Here is a 16541-nt window from a genome sequence, read left to right as displayed (position 1 = left end):
TATGTGTACTACGGGGTACTATGGAGGAACTGTGTGGTGTGTACTATGGGGTGCTGTGGAGGAACTGTGTACTACGGGGTACTATGGAGGAACTGTGTGGTGTGTACTGTGGAGTACTATGGAGGAACTGTGTGATGTGTACTACGGGGTACTATGGAGGAACTGTGTGGTATGTACTATGGGGTACTATGGAGGAAATGTGTGGTGTGTGCTACGTGGTACTATGGAGGAACTGTGTGGTATGTACTATGGGGTACTATGGAGGAAATGTGTGGTGTGTGCTACGTGGTACTATGGAGGAACTGTGTGGTATGTACTATGGGGTACTATGGAGGAATTGTGTGGTTTGTACTTTGGAAGAACTGTGTGGTGTGTACTATGGGGTACCACTTACACATAGTCCCCCGCTGGCAGCATTCTACAGTATTACACTGTAGATTCTACCTGGTGGTGGATACGTACCTGACTGGCATTAGATACACCCATGATTGAAGCTATCCATGCCCCTTTGGGTGAAGTAGGACATGCCCACTTTGGCGGTGGGCAGAGCGTTTTGCTTGCACAATGTTCCTGAAATGCTGTTTCACATGGTGGCTTTACTTGCTCTTTAATAAGTTGCTATAGATGTCTGTAGTGCTAACCTGTATACCATTAATGAGATATGAACGTGTATTATATTCTAGGCGCCCTTTATCCAGATGGAACCAGCAAGGCAGACAAACTTGATGACGCTGTCCCTCCTGGAGGACATCACACCTACACCTGGATTGTTAAACAGGAATATGCACCAACCCCTGAAGACCCCAACTGCCTGACCTGGATCTACCACTCTCATATTGATGCTCCCAGAGACATTGCAAGTGGTCTGATAGGGGCAATACTGACCTGTAAGAAAGGTAATTACATTAAAATGTAGTCTAAATCCAATAATGTTTATTTACTTTGGACCAATGAAATATTATGACACATGCACAAATCCAGATACCACTACAGGGTAGTTTTGGGTGCAGGTTACACCCATGGTATTTACACTATGTAGACAAAAGTGATTGGACACTGACAGAAAATAGATCAACGATATGTTATTGACGTCAATACTGTGTAGGTCCACCACATGCAGTGATTACTGCAGACACCCTTCTTGGCAAACTCTTCACAATTAACTGGACAACAGCAGACGGTATGTTTTGCCATTCCACCTTAAGTACAGTGACCAACTGCGACACTGAAGAAGGTTGAGTTGGTCTAGAACACACCGGTCCCTCCAATTCGTCCCAGAGGTTTTCAATGGGGGTTAAGGGGCAGGATGTACTTAAGAAGAAGTGCGGTAAAAAAAACCCCAGTTTTCTGTGTTTTCACCCCATTTCCAAATGTACTAAAACCCCGGTAAAGCCCCAGTAATGTATAGGGTAATGGGTGTCATTCCGAGTTGATCGCACGTAGCAACTTTTTGCTGCCCGTGCGATCAACTCAACGCCGCCGCTGGCGGAGGGTTTTTTTGCATAGCAAGGCTGCGAACGCTTGTGAAGGCCTGCTATGCAAAAAAAGTTTTGTATAGAACTAGACCAGGGTAAGAGTTACTCACCCTGTGCGATTGATCCAGCGATGCAGGTCCCGGAATTGACATCTGCCCTCCAAACGCCTGGACACGCCTGCGTTGGATTCACCACTCCCAGAGAGTTGCCGCCCCGGAACGCCTTCCTGCTGTCAATCTGCTTTCTTCGCTCTTCTGGTCGTTGCCCGGTGATGGCCGTCGCTGGGCAACGACGCGTGTGCGCATTGCGCAAGCTGCGCAGGTGCAGACCCAACCCATTCACACCGCTGCAACAACCAGCAGCGTGCGAACGGGTCAGAATGACCCCCAATGACAGGTACCCTATAGAAGCCTATGGGCTCCTTTCCACATAGTGCTATGCGATTGGATCCCTCCCAGCATGCTCTGCGGCCATCGCGTTCTTCTGCGCACGCGCAGACGAACTCCCAGAGCCGACACCCTTAAGTCCAGGGACCGGCGCGCATTGGTGAGCTGTTCTTCGCAATACTAGTCGCATGTATTAGTACATATGCAATTAGTCCGGATGTGATGTGTGGCGGTATGTACAAGGTTAGTACATCCTGCTAAAGATCTGGATTCTGAGCTGGCCAGTCCATCTGGGTTATCGAATCTTCTGTATACCAGTCTTGTGTCGCCTTGGAAACATGATAGGTTGCATTGTTGTCCTGTTAAAAACATCCGTGGTTTCTGTAGAAATGCCACTGGCATTAGATGTTCTCCTGGCAATCGCCAGACACGTCCATCTGATCTGAAAAGTTTAAATCGTGATTCGTCACTCCATAACGCTCACCGCCATTGTTCCACTACCCAGTTTTTGCGTTCTTTACACCATCGTAAATGCTGGACTGCATCCTTCTTTGTGATTAGAGGTTTATGAGCAGCTGCTCGCCCATAATATCCAACTGCATGGGCCTCCGTACGAAGTGTCCTCATCAAAAGCGGCACATTAGTGGCCATTTTGAACTTGTGTGCAGTGGTATGTATGGGACGACCCCTGTTCTTTTGCCTTAATGACAAAAGACACAGTAGATTTAGGAACCTTCCTAATATCCGCAATGCTTCTCACACTCATACCTCTGATCGAGCAGCCTACCATGATTCCCTTTTCAAATTCGGTTACGCAGCCGCAGCCGCTCCGATCAAAAAAATGGCGACGGGCCTCCTGCCATCGCAGCCATGCTGCACCGACAGGAGGTTTCCATAATTTCCACAATTTCTGTGACCACGCACTAATTGCGGCGCGATCGCAATTAGAGGGTAATTCAGACCTGATCACTGCTGTGCATTTTCTCACAGGCTGCGATCAGGTCTGAACTGCGCATGCGTATGTACGTATGCGTATGCGCATGCGTATGTACTGCAATGCACAACCGACCACAGAAACGAGGATCGCACCGGCGATCGCATGGAGATTGACAGGAAGAGGGCGTTAGTGGGTGGCAACCGACCATTTTTAAGGAGTGTCCAGAAAAGCGCAGGAGGGGCCAGGCGTTTGGAGGGAGGGATTGTGACGTCAGCTCCGGCCCCCGATCATCGCAGCGGCTAAATAAGTCTTGGGCTGAGCAGAAACTGCACAAACTTATGTTTGTGCAGTTCTGCAACACATCGCACACCTGCACACACACCATACCCTCCCCCTGTAGGCGGCGACTACCTGATCGTAGGGATGCAAAAACGCACCCTAGCGATCAGGTCTGAATTAGGCCCTTAGTGCGTGTTCGCAGATGGGGGGCTGCGGTTAGCATGTTGGGCGGTCTTGCCCTGCGATGGGCGGCCCCCAGCCTGCGAGTCAAAGGATTGCAAATTCTGCTAAAAAGTTCCTGGTGATGCCATATTTCCATGATGTATTGGGAAAGACACAACAGACAGCAGAGACTGTGGCCCTGTGTCAGAGTCTTTCTACTGCGCTTGATCCATCTTTCCAAATATCAATGGAAAGATGATGGCTCCGACTGGGAGCCCACGGCCCTGTTAAAACGCCCCTGGATAGAGGGTCTGAGAAATCAGGACTGCTGTCATACTGTATAAACAGAGGATCAAAGATATGCAGAATAATAACGGCCCTCTGGTGAGTCCTGGTGTCTCTCCTTAGCACTAGCACAATGGGGGTAATTCTGAGTTGATCGCAGCAGGAACTTTGGGGGTCATTCCGAGTTGATCGCTAGTTGCCGTTGTTCGCAGCGTAGCGATCAGGCTACAAATCGGCATTTCTGTGCATGCGTACGGGCCGCAGTGCGCATGTGTGAGAGGTGCGGCTGCTGTGCGTGTGGTGGTGCCTGCTGCCGTGCAGGTGTAGACTCTGTACTCACCAGGCGCCGCTCTCTCTCACCTTCAGGTACCGGAACCTTCAACGGACCTGGCAACTCTTCCGTCGGACCCGGACACGACGACCTAGGAGGAAAGAGATTGCTGAGTGCCGTCCTCCTACCTGTGGACCGAAACGCCCTCCGACCTCTAGAAAAATAGTGCTTTCGGGCTAGGTGGGGGTCATCATTGGCGTCCGCCTCAGAGCCCGAATTTCACCTATCGGCACTTTCGCACCAGGTGGAAATTCCGCCTTGCACAGCCGTGCAAGGCTCACCGTTGCCCTGAAGGAAGGGAGATAGAAAGGAACACAACCAAACACTCAGACCGTGGTTACTCACCGTCTTACACTCCGGTACTCCGATCTTCTCCAGTACAGGTCCCTGTAAGGAGGCAAAAGAAAGAAACAGCCGTGCAGGGCCTAACTAGACCTAGTGTCACACCCTATACTAACTATAACGGCAGAGCCCTCAAACTAGCTCTGTGGGTGTGGTGCGACATAACTATGCACAAACATTATAACAGCAATTCACCCTGCACGGTAACAACACACATCGGAAATACAATATAAAACAGTGCTGTCCCTTTTTAATCCCTACCTGCCGCTGGACGGGGGTGGGCACCGCACGGCCTACCCACCTCCTGTGCCTTCCCTCATGTGGGCCTCAGCTCTGCCTTCCTAAATACCTCGGGGTGGCCTGGGCCTAGTGCCCAGGGCCACCTGTACTCACCTCGGGGCTCTTATTCACTGGGCCTAGCGCCCCCTAACTGCACACAGGCCGCAGGCCTGACTTCGCCCACAGGCCTAGCGCCCGCCTAACTTGCTGCCCGTTGGGTGACCTGGGCCTTGTGCCCAAGGTCACCTTAATGTGTCCCTAATTGGCCACAATTACACTAGGGCCTACTGCCCTCTAACGTCCCCACAGGCCTAATGCCTGAACTGCCCCCGGGCCTAGTGCCCGCCTACTGCGGCGCTTTGAGGTGGCTTGGACCTAATGCCCAAACCCCCTATCAATGTGGTCGGGTCTGGGTACTTGGGCCACGGGCCGGGTGGAACCCCGGCTGCACGTGGCCTTGGACCCAGAGAGCCGACCACGCTTGTGCCCACGGGCCGGGAGGGCCCGACTGAATGCCCACAGGCCGAGAGGGCCTGACTCTGCCCACGGGCCTAATGCCCGAACACCCGGTGGTCTAGGGAGGAGAGAAGGGGGCACCTTAGAAGGGCCTACCTGCGGTGGAGAAGGCTGCAGTGGGGAACTGCACAGCTCAATTGCTTCCCACCACTGCAGCCTTCTCGGCCTGGATGCATTCTTCTGCCGCTGGCCCGTCCTGGCCAGCGGCGCCGCCGTCTCTTCGCCGCGTCCAGCCGCCGCTGGACATCTTCCCGGAGCCCGACGTCTTCCGGCCTCTTCAGCGGCCACCGGAGCTCTTCTTCCCACGGCCGTCGTCTTCTCCTCCGCGCCGGACTATCTTCTGCGCTCCTGCGCGCCGACGATCTCCGCTGCTCCCGCCCGTCTTCTTTCTTCGCGCTCTTCCGCGCGCGCGGTCCCTTCGGCTCCCGCCCGGCGTCTGACATCAGACGCCGGGGGCGGGGCCTATGACGCGGCGAGCGCCGATTGGCTCGCCGCGTCCCTCTCTGATTGGCTGCCGCTCCGGGAGCCGCGATTGGCTCCCGGAGGGCGCCAAGATTCAAAAGCCTCTGGTCCGGTGCAGGGAAAAGGGTAATCCCTGCACCGGACACCCGCCGCCACGCACCCAGCGCTGGGGACAGACAAGCTGCCCCAGCGCTGTCCCCAGCTAGGGACACCACCACAGATGTGCCCACAGGGCACATCTCTACACATGCGCAAAGTTCTTTCACAAAAAACTATGCAGTTTTACACAAGGTCAAGCAACGCTTTTCAGTTGCTCTGCTGATCGTTGAGTGATTGACAGGAAGTGGGCGTTTCTGGGAGGTAACTGACCATTTTCCGGGAGTGTGCTAAAAAATGCAGGCGTCAGGTAAAAACGCAGGCGTGCCTGGGGAAACGGGGGAGTGGCAGGCCGAACGCAGGGCGTGTCTGTGACGTCAAAGCAGGAATTAAACAGACTGAAGTGATCGCAAGGTAGGAGTAGGTCTGGAGCTACTCTGAAACTGGTTGAAAAAATTTCAGCACTGTTCTGCTAACCTTTCGTTCGCACTTCTGCTAAGCTAAGATACACTCCCAGAGGGCGGCGGCCTAGCGTGTGCAATGCTGCTAAAAGCAGCTAGCGAGCGAACAACTCGGAATGAGGGCCATTGTTAGCAATTGGGCAAAACCATGGCCCTCATTCCGAGTTGTACGCTCGCTAGCTGCTTTTAGCAGCAGTGCACACGCTAAGCCGCCGCCTACTGGGAGTGTATCTTAGCTTAGCAGAATTGCGAACGAAAGATTCGCAGAATTGCGAATAGAAATTTCTTTGCAGTTTCTGAGTAGCTCGAGACTTACTCCTCCACTGCGATCAGTTCAGTCAATTTCGTTCCTGGTTTGACGTCACAAACACACCCAGCGTTCGCCCAGACACTCCCCCGTTTCTTCAGACACTCCCGCGTTTTTCCCAAAAACGCCAGCGTTTTTTCTCACACACCCATAAAACGGCGAATTTCCGCCCAGAAACACCCATTCCTGTCAATCACACTATGATCACCAGAACGATGAATTTTCTTCATTAAGCCGTGAGTAAAATACCAAACTTTTTTGCAAATTTACTTGGCGCAGGCGCAGTTTGCGACTAATCGCTCCGTTGCGAAAAAAAACTAACGAGCGAACAACTCGGAATGAGGGCCCATGTGCACTGCAGGGGAGGCAGATATAACATGTGCAGAGAGAGATAGATTTGGGTGTGGTGTGTTCAGTCTGCAGTCTAAATTGCAGTATAAAAATAAAGCAGCCAGTATTTACCCTGCACAGAAACAAAATAACCCACCCAAATCTAACTCTCTCTGCACATGTTATATCTGCCTCCCCTGCAGTGCTCATGGGGGGTCATTCCGAGTTGTTCGCTCGGTAAATTTCTTCGCATCGCAGTGATTTTCCGCTTAATGCGCATGCGCAATGTTCGCACTGCGACTGCGCCAAGTAAATTTGCTATGCAGTTAGGAATATTACTCACGGTTTTTTCATCGTTCTGGTGATCGTAATGTGATTGACAGGAAGTGGGTGTTTCTGGGCGGAAACAGGCCGTTTTAGGGGCGTGTGGGAAAAAACGCTACCGTTTCTGGGAAAAACGCGGGAGTGGCTGGAGAAACGGGGGAGTGTCTGGGCGAACGCTGGGAGTGTTTGTGACGTCAAACCAGGAACGACAAGCACTGAACTGATTGCACTGGCAGAGTAAGTCTCGAGCTACTCAGAAACTGCACAGAGATGTCTTATCGCAATATTGCGAATCTTTCGTTCGCAATTTTAAGATGCTAAGATTCACTCCCAGTAGGCGGCGGCTTAGCGTGTGCAATGCTGCTAAAAGCAGCTTGCGAGCGAACAACTCGGAATGACCCCCATGGTTTTTCCCAACTGCTAACAAAGTTCCTGCTGCAATCAACTCAGAATTACCCCCATGTGTGTTAGTTGAGTGTGGAACAAGCTCGTGATAGCTCACACTGGGACGCTAAGGGCGGGACTCTGAGTCACACATAAATACATCGTTGCAGCATCCGGAAACCCATGTGGACAACCTGCATTCACAGTTGACCCCGTCTATGCGACCACATCACAACCTGCCCTCCACTTGGGGGAGCTGCCGCCATCACAGTTACCTACATTTGCACCAGTTCCATCCTTGGTGCAGGAGATCCGAGCTCACCTGCCACTCTGGCTGCATACCCACTATACGCCCAGAGGATGCTTATCCTACGTGTGACTGCCCCATTTGCCACACTATTGCCACCCGGTAACTCCCCCCAGACAGAGATGGGTAGGACACTGAATTGCTCGTTAATGCTGTGACACATGCGCACTTTGCTAAAAGTCATGAGAGTCAACCACATTACTTTGTGCAAAATACTCAGACCAGATTGTGCAAAATTTGGCAACGTATATGTCGAACAAAGTACCCAGATCAGCGAGTCCAGTCCTTCCCTAAAAATAAAAGGCACAGAGATAGGGATCAGTTTCCAATCAGAGTAGCCACTTGAAACTTGGATGATACACCGCAAGGGCAATGACATTATGTACTTACTTATACATGCGGGATACGTTTAGTTTGCCAGCTGTCGGGATCCCAGCGGTCAGGATACCAATGTCCGAATCCTGACAGCCGACAATGCCGCCAGCCGGAATCCGGCACAGCAGGGCTATTCCCACTCGTGGGTGTCCACGACACATATAGAGTAGGAACAGATCCTGTGGCGAGAGAAGCGAGACACCGAGCCCGCAAGGGGACTCTTAGCGCTCGCCCTGCTGCCGGCATTCTGTCGGGCTGGGATGACGCTGTTGGGATATGCATACTGAATCCATACATGCTAAACAATATATGTGTGCACCTTATACAGTTACAGAGAATCAGATGAACTTTACAAGCAATAAACCTCCATTATCTCTGTGTCATCATCATCTAGGGATACTGGGTGGTTCTTTAAACCGGTTGGATGTAGACAAGGATTTTGTGCTGATGTTCAGTGTTGTGGATGAGAATGCCAGCTGGTACCTGGAGGAGAACATCCAGACCTATTGCTCCAAGCCGGACATTGTGGACGTGGATGATGAAGACTTTCAGGAGAGTAATTACATGCATGGTGAGTATCCCTCATATCCTGCTACAATATCATATAAGGTACACACTGATTACAGTGATAAAACAACTATTATTATTATTATCCTTTATTTATATGGCGCCACAAGGGTTCCGCGGCGCCCAATTACATAGTACATAAACAAATAATCAAAACAGGAAAACAGCAACTTACAGTTGACAATATTGGACAAGTACAGGGTAAATAAACATATATAGTGGGGATCGAAAGTTTGGGTACCCCAGGCAAAAATTCATTTTAATGTGCAAAAAGAAGCCAAGGAAAGATGGAAAAATCTCCAAACAGCATCAAATTATAGATTAGACATTCTTATAACATGTCAAAAAAAGTTTGATTTTATTTCCATCATTTACACTTTCAAAAGAACAGAAAACAAAAAATGGCGTCTGCAAAAGTTTGGGCACCCTGCAGAGTTAATACCTTGTTCTGCCCCCTTTGGCAAGTATCACAGCTGGTAAACGCTTTTTGTAGCCAGCCAAGAGTCTTTCAATTCTTGTTTGAGGTATCTTCGCCCATTCTTCCTTACAAAAGTCTTCCAGTTCTTTGAGATTCCTGGGCTGTCTGTGACGCACTGCTCTTTTAAGGTCTATCCATAGATTTTCAATTATATTGAGGTCAGGAGTTTGTGAAGGCCATGGCAAAACCTTCAGTTTACGCCTCTTGATGTAATCCACCGTGGATTTTGAGGTGTGTTTAGGATCATTATCCATTTGTAGAAGCCAGCCTCTCTTTAACTTCAGCTTTTTCACAGATGGCATCAAGTTAGCGTCCAAAATTTGCTGGAATCTTATTGAATCCATTTTTCCTTCTACCCGTGAAATGTTCCCTGTGCCACTGGCTGCAATACAACCCCAAAGCATAATTGATCCACCCCCATGCTTAACAGTTGGACAGAGGTTCTTTTCATAAAATTCTGTGCCCTTCCTTCTCCAAACGTACCTTTGCTCATTCCGGCCAAAAAGTTCTATTTTAACCTCATCAGTCCACAGAACTTTATTCCAAAATGCATCAGGCTTGTCTATATGTTCATTTGCAAACTTCAAACGCTGATTTTTGTGGTGAGGACGTAGAAGAGGTTTTCTTCTGATGACTCTTCCATGAAGACCATATTTGTACAAGTATCTCTTTATAGTGGAATAGTGTACCACAACTCCAGTGTCTGCCAGATCTTCCTGGAGGGATCGTGCAGTCAAACGTGGATTTTGACTTGCTTTTCTCACAATCCTGCGAGCTGTTCTGTCTGATATTTTTCTTGGTCTTCCAGATCTTGCTTTAACTTCCACTGTTCCTGATGACTGCCATTTATTAATTACATTCCGAACAGAGGATATGGGCATCTGATAACGCTTTGCTATCTTCTTATAGCCTTCTCATGCTTTGTGAGCGTCAACTATTCTCAGTTTCAGTGTTCTACACAACTGCTTAGTGGAACCCATGGTGCTGATTGTTGGAGCAAGGTCAGATGAGTCTGGGCTTTTAAAACCTTTGAGATTGACATCACCTGGTCTTTCCAGACGATGATTGAGAACAATCCATGACACTGCCAGGTCTCAGCTGTCCAAAGGGGGCAGTACAAGGTATTAACTCTGCAGGGTGGCCAAACTTTTGCAGACGCCATTTTTTGTTTTCTGTTCTTTTGATAGTGTAAATGATGGAAATAAAATCAAACTTTTTTTTGACATGTTATAAGAATGTCTAATCTGTAATTTGATGCCTTTTGGAGATTTTTCCATCTTTCCTTGGCTTCATTTTGCACATTAAAATGAATTTTTGCCTGGGGTGCCCAAACTTTCGAACCCCACTGTACCCCTTTCACATCGCACAAATAACCCGGTATCGACGCGGCATATTGCCATGTCGACACGGGTCAGTGTGCGATGTGAAAGCACTTTCTGCGAATTAGTGGGTCGCCTGACCCGGTAATTCAACCCGATATAAAAGAAGGATTATACCCGGGTTGAATACCGGGTCAGGCGCAGTGTGAATGGGAGCCGCGTCGATGCGACACGGTTCCCATTCACAGCATAGGGAGAGGCGGCGCAGGAGATGAGCTCATCTCCCAGCGCCGCCTCCACCCCCGCCCCTGCTGCTGCTGCACCCCCCCTGCTGCTATGGCAACCGACCCGGTATATTGCCGGGTCGGAAAGCCATAAAGGAGACCAAATGCCGGATCCCACCCGGTAAGGACACGTTTCTTATAGCGGGTGGGATCCGGCATTTGCGATGTAAAAAGCGGTAATAGCTGCATCAGAAGATGAAACTGGAATAAGTATCAGGTGGCAGAAGACTGCTGGAGTTGATGCAGTTGAAGATTATTAAAGTAAGAGAAAGGATAAGCACATGAGGGAAGAGGGCCCTGCTCGTGAGAGCTTACATTCTAGAGGGGATGGGCAGACAGACAGGGGTGGCACAGATGGTGTACATAGAGAGCGTGGAAAAGAGGGTTAGGATGAGATTTGACTGGGTTTGGTGAAGAAGTGGGTCTTGAGAGCCCGTTTGAAGTTCTGTAGAGAGGTGGAGAGTCTGAGAGAGAGAGGTAGGGAAGAGAAATGGAGCAGCACGTGAAATATCTTGGAGGTAGGTCCAAGGGACTATGATCCTTAATGACAAGTCCTTACATTCCCTGCATGCTGGGGCTTTTAGTTCCACAACAGCTGGAATGCCATTAAATGGGCTCTAAGAAAATAATAATGAATCACTCTGTGTTAGTAATCATGGGTATTTTTAAAGGAAAGCACATACTGTAGCAACTCAGGTTGTCATCGGAAACCGTAAGCTACTACTTACTACTTATGACATAGTTAAATTGGAGAAAACGGCTGTAGTATTATCATCCCTGCATGACCCCAGTGATATCTCACTACGTGGCTGCAGCCTCCTCTCCCTCCTGCTCAAACTATTTCCTCATCCCCATCTGCTGGACCATGTTTCACCCATGCTGCTGGAGTGCTCTCGCTGGCCTGTTCCCCATTTATCCGGCCTCGTGTCTCTGACTTAAACACATTCCTAGTGTTCCTCTTTTTGGTAATGTTATTCTTGTTCTGACCTTGCCTTTACCCTTTTGAATAAATGCAACTTGATACAAATAATCCTTTTCTTATTGTATATTATAATATTTTGGACCCATCATGTGCTGGATCGCTGCCTATTGTTCCTGGTGTTGCAGGGTTTTTTTTTCTCTCTCATTCCCCACCTTTCCATCTCTCTCTCTCTCTCCCACTTTTCCTCCCATCTCTCGCTCCCACTCTTCCTCCCATCTCTCGCTCCCACTCTTTCTCTCTCTCTCTCTCTCTCCCACTATTCCTCTCATTTCTTTATTCCACTCCTCCTTTCAACTCTTTCTCTCTCTCTCTCTTCCATGTTATGTGTATGAATATAAATATAAATATATATATATATATATATATATACAGTTCCAATTCAGTCGGCACTCACATTCAGAGAACAATTGCCCCGGTGTCCATTTCAAAGCACTTCATATCTCTCCAAAAAGAACGGCACTCAGGGACTGGTAGATATACAAACGTTGTATTGAAATCGAACGTACACGTTTTCGGGGACACAGCCCCTTCGTCAGGATCAAACAGACAGTAACAAATAAAACAGGGACAAACACACATTTAAATACCTGCTGGTTACTCACCTGATCTCTTCCGTTCATCAGTCCCTGCAGCGCCGGCAGCCCACCATGACGAATTTCCTGTGCAGACAGGAACCGTAACTATGGAGACGCTGAGCTTGCGTCTCACCTGCTGGGCTTCCTGTTAAACACAGCCGTCGTTAGTGCGCATGCGCAGACGCCGTGCTTCCTATGAACGGGGAGAAAAGGGCACACACAGCAGACCAGACATTGTGAAAACATGGCATGCATATGGATAATATCATCCACAAAAACAAGTGCAAATAAATATAATAAATGACAAACTATCACAAATGTACAAAGAGGGGCCAATCGATGGAAACCATCTATATCAAAATACCTTCAAATACTGACACTACCATAATCTGCTTTTAAAAATATAAAACAGTATTACAGGGTGTTCCAGTTTATCTTTTCATTAAGACCCATAGGGTAGATGGTATCCAGTCGCAGAATCCATTGAGATTCTCGAATTAACAGATCCTTGGATCTATTCCCCCCACGTAATGATGCTGGAACATGATCAATAATGAAATATCTCAAGGAGGACAGGGGGTGACCCGATTCCTTGAAATGTTTGGCCACTGGTTGATCAATATGTCTCCCTTCTAACGTGAGACGTATGGCTGAACGATGCGCCGCCATACGCTCACTAAATTTACGTATAGTTTGACCCACGTAGTAAAGCCCACATGGGCAAACTATTACGTAAACGACAAAGTTTGCCCATGTGGGCTTTACTTCAAGGAATCGGGTCACCCCCTGTCCTCCTTGAGATATTTCATTATTGATCATGTTCCAGCATCATTACGTGGGGGGAATAGATCCAAGGATCTGTTAATTCGAGAATCTCAATGGATTCTGCGACTGGATACCATCTACCCTATGGGTCTTAATGAAAAGATAAACTGGAACACCCTGTAATACTGTTTTATATTTTTAAAAGCAGATTATGGTAGTGTCAGTATTTGAAGGTATTTTGATATAGATGGTTTCCATCGATTGGCCCCTCTTTGTACATTTGTGATAGTTTGTCATTTATTATATTTATTTGCACTTGTTTTTGTGGATGATATTATCCATATGCATGCCATGTTTTCACAATGTCTGGTCTGCTGTGTGTGCCCTTTTCTCCCCGTTCATAGGAAGCACGGCGTCTGCGCATGCGCACTAACGACGGCTGTGTTTAACAGGAAGCCCAGCAGGTGAGACGCAAGCTCAGCGTCTCCATAGTTACGGTTCCTGTCTGCACAGGAAATTCGTCATGGTGGGCTGCCGGCGCTGCAGGGACTGATGAACGGAAGAGATCAGGTGAGTAACCAGCAGGTATTTAAATGTGTGTTTGTCCCTGTTTTATTTGTTACTGTCTGTTTGATCCTGACGAAGGGGCTGTGTCCCCGAAAACGTGTACGTTCGATTTCAATACAACGTTTGTATATCTACCAGTCCCTGAGTGCCGTTCTTTTTGGAGAGATATGAAGTGCTTTGAAATGGACACCGGGGCAATTGTTCTCTGAATGTGAGTGCCGACTGAATTGGAACTGTATACTATGTGCAATTGTGCACCAGTTGTATGGCACCGTGAATATTTTTGTTGCTACATACATTTATTTATTGCGACATTGGATCTTTGACATTGCATCAATTTTTATTTGGGGTACATGCCAGTACACCCATTGGTTGGAAACCTCTATTAATTTGATGGGACTCTGTCTTTAGTGTATCTGCACCCTTATACCATACGTGTATTACAGTTGGTTTGAACACAATGGAGGATATAGTACCGATTGCTGAATCTTCAGGTTGTTGCATTATACCTGTACCTCCACAAGGGACAACATTTAGCTACACTGCTGCTCAGATAGAGACCATCCTATGTAAAGATGTCATGAACACTAGTGATCCGGTAATAAACTCAGAGGACCTGTATCAACAGCTGCTGAAGTTGAAACGCCGGGAGACTGATTATCTGCTGCACGCGATTTCGCTATCAGAATATTATCGCGAGCAGAAAATCCCTAGGGGCTTCAGGGTCCACAACGTGCCTACAATTGGCCGCAACAACCCTGAGTTTGTTGCTCGTTGGATCGCAATTTTGAACAAGTGTTCATTTGACCTAATGGTGTCTGTTATAGAGGAATCCAACAGAGAATTACTTATCACTAAACAAAGAATTGCCAACTTTGAGAAAGACCATCTTCATACCTTGGAGGGTGAATCCAGTCATGATTGGTTACACAAATTGGAGCTTCAACATAATGAATATAAGAACAATCTTATCAAATTTAAGAAACAAAAGAAACGCACCGTTGATGGTGATTAAGATGACAATCACGTCTATAAGTGGCTCACAGGCGGAGACAGTGGGAACCAGGGTCGCAGAAATACATTTCGGAGACGCCCATGGCAAAAACGTAATCCTGGCGTCCGAAAAGATCAACAAACTTCGAATAGCGACAGTGACTTCAATGTCTCCGAATCAGATGACACGTTACGTCCAGCAAGTGTCCCTTTAGGCAGGGGACCCAGGAATGGTATGGACCCACAAGCCATCCTCCCACCCGCCGGGGGGGCCAAAACAAGAGGGGGAAGAAAAATTCAAGAAACAAAGAAGACCTAATCTTTAATTTGTCACAACGACATTTGAAACCTCTTGAAATACAAGTACTGAATAAAGGCTTGAGTTTTGTACCGACCAACAAACACAACGAATTCAACTGGAAGAGGGACGCCCATAAGTTCTCTAGGAATTTGAGATTAAAAGAACATTTTCAATACCAACAAACATCCGCAATGTCCACCATTCTGGATCCTTTCTTAAAGTCATCTTCGAGCTCCAAATATGATCCTGTCTCCAATAATGCTTCATTAAAAACATTTGGACGACTACTGGATGGTGCAGTCTCAAGATATACAGTGGCACCAGGAGCCATTCGACACAACTTGACGAGAGAGGAAACTCTGGCTTTACGTGATCTAGCCCAATATGACGACATAGTTATCAGGCCAGCCGACAAGGGCGGTGCTATCGTCATCCAGGACATTGTGGACTACCGATCAGAAATTGAGTCACAATTATCTGATAAATTGGTCTATCTAAAATTACCTAGAGATCCTACTGAGCAGTATCAACTAGAATTAAATAGTATTCTTAAAAAAGCCTGTGATGACCAGTTGATTTCTAGTAAGGTATATCATAAACTGGTGGTACAATTCCCGAAGGTCCCTGTCCTATATACCCTGCCTAAAGTGCATAAAGATAGGGCACACCCACCAGGTCGCCCTATCGTGTCAGCACGGGAGTCACTGTATCAACCAGTGGCTCAATTACTTGACTGTATCTTACAACCACTTTTATCTAAAAAGAAAGCATTTCTTAAAGACACCACAATGTTTCTGTTAGAACTCTCTAAATTTGTTAGAGTTGTTCCAGGAACATTGATGGTATGTATGGATGTCTCCAGTCTGTACACCTCCATACCCCATGAAGGGGGTTTAAGGGCCATGCGCCAATTCCTCGAAACATTCTTAGATGCTGAAGAATTTAATCATGATTTGTTCTTGACCCTCTTAGAACTGACATTACAAAGAAACTATTTTTTGTATGATGGTAGTTTCTACCTGCAGCTACGGGGGTGTGCCATGGGGTCGCCTGTGGCCCCCTCGTATGCTAATGTTTTTATGTTTAGTTTCGAAGATGTCATGTTCTTTGAGGATCTGGAAATCTGTCACAATGTATTATGGTATACCAGATACATTGATGACATGTTCATGTTATGGACGGGTGGTGTAGAGAAGTTAGAACAGCTGATGGCAGTGATTAATGGTGTAGAGTCTCCTATTCGCTTGACGTACACTTACAGTTTATCAGAAGCAGTTTTTTTAGACGTCAAGATTTCATTGAATAATTGTACTTTTGAGACTGAAGTACACCATAAGACTACTGACCGTAACACCCTGCTTCAAGCATCTAGCCATCATCCTGATTCCTTGAAAAGGGGCCTCCCACTCTCTCAGATGATGAGGATTGCCAGAATCACCAGTGATTCTTCCAAAATTGAAGGGCATATAGACAACCTCATAATTAAATTCCTTGATAGAGGTTATGATAGGGCTGTCTTGTTAGAACAAAAACTTAAGGTATTAGGTATGTCTCGCACAGAATTACTTCACCCACATCGTAAAGTTGAACAGGATGTAATACCTATGGTATCAGATTATACAGTAGCTAGTCCCATCATTAGAAGAGCTACAAATGCGCTGTGGCCATTAGT

The 16541-nt window shown here is 47.5% G+C and overlaps 1 protein-coding gene across 3 annotated transcripts in view; it reads left to right on the top strand.

The window, feature by feature from the left end:
- The window catches only part of LOC134999678 (ferroxidase HEPHL1-like), a 164967-nt gene that overhangs the window by 44191 nt on the left and 104235 nt on the right, over window positions 1-16541 (top strand). For all 3 annotated transcript variants that reach the window (XM_063951443.1, XM_063951441.1, XM_063951442.1), the window contains exons 3-4: window positions 684-896; window positions 8433-8609. In XM_063951443.1, coding sequence (XP_063807513.1) covers window positions 684-896; window positions 8433-8609 — 390 coding nt within the window. The remainder of the gene's footprint in view (window positions 1-683; window positions 897-8432; window positions 8610-16541) is intronic.

The sequence above is a fragment of the Pseudophryne corroboree genome, chromosome 2 (assembly GCF_028390025.1).
Source record: "Pseudophryne corroboree isolate aPseCor3 chromosome 2, aPseCor3.hap2, whole genome shotgun sequence".
In the NCBI taxonomy this organism is placed as follows: Eukaryota; Metazoa; Chordata; class Amphibia; order Anura; family Myobatrachidae; genus Pseudophryne; species Pseudophryne corroboree.
This window is presented reverse-complemented; position numbering and strand designations above follow the sequence as displayed.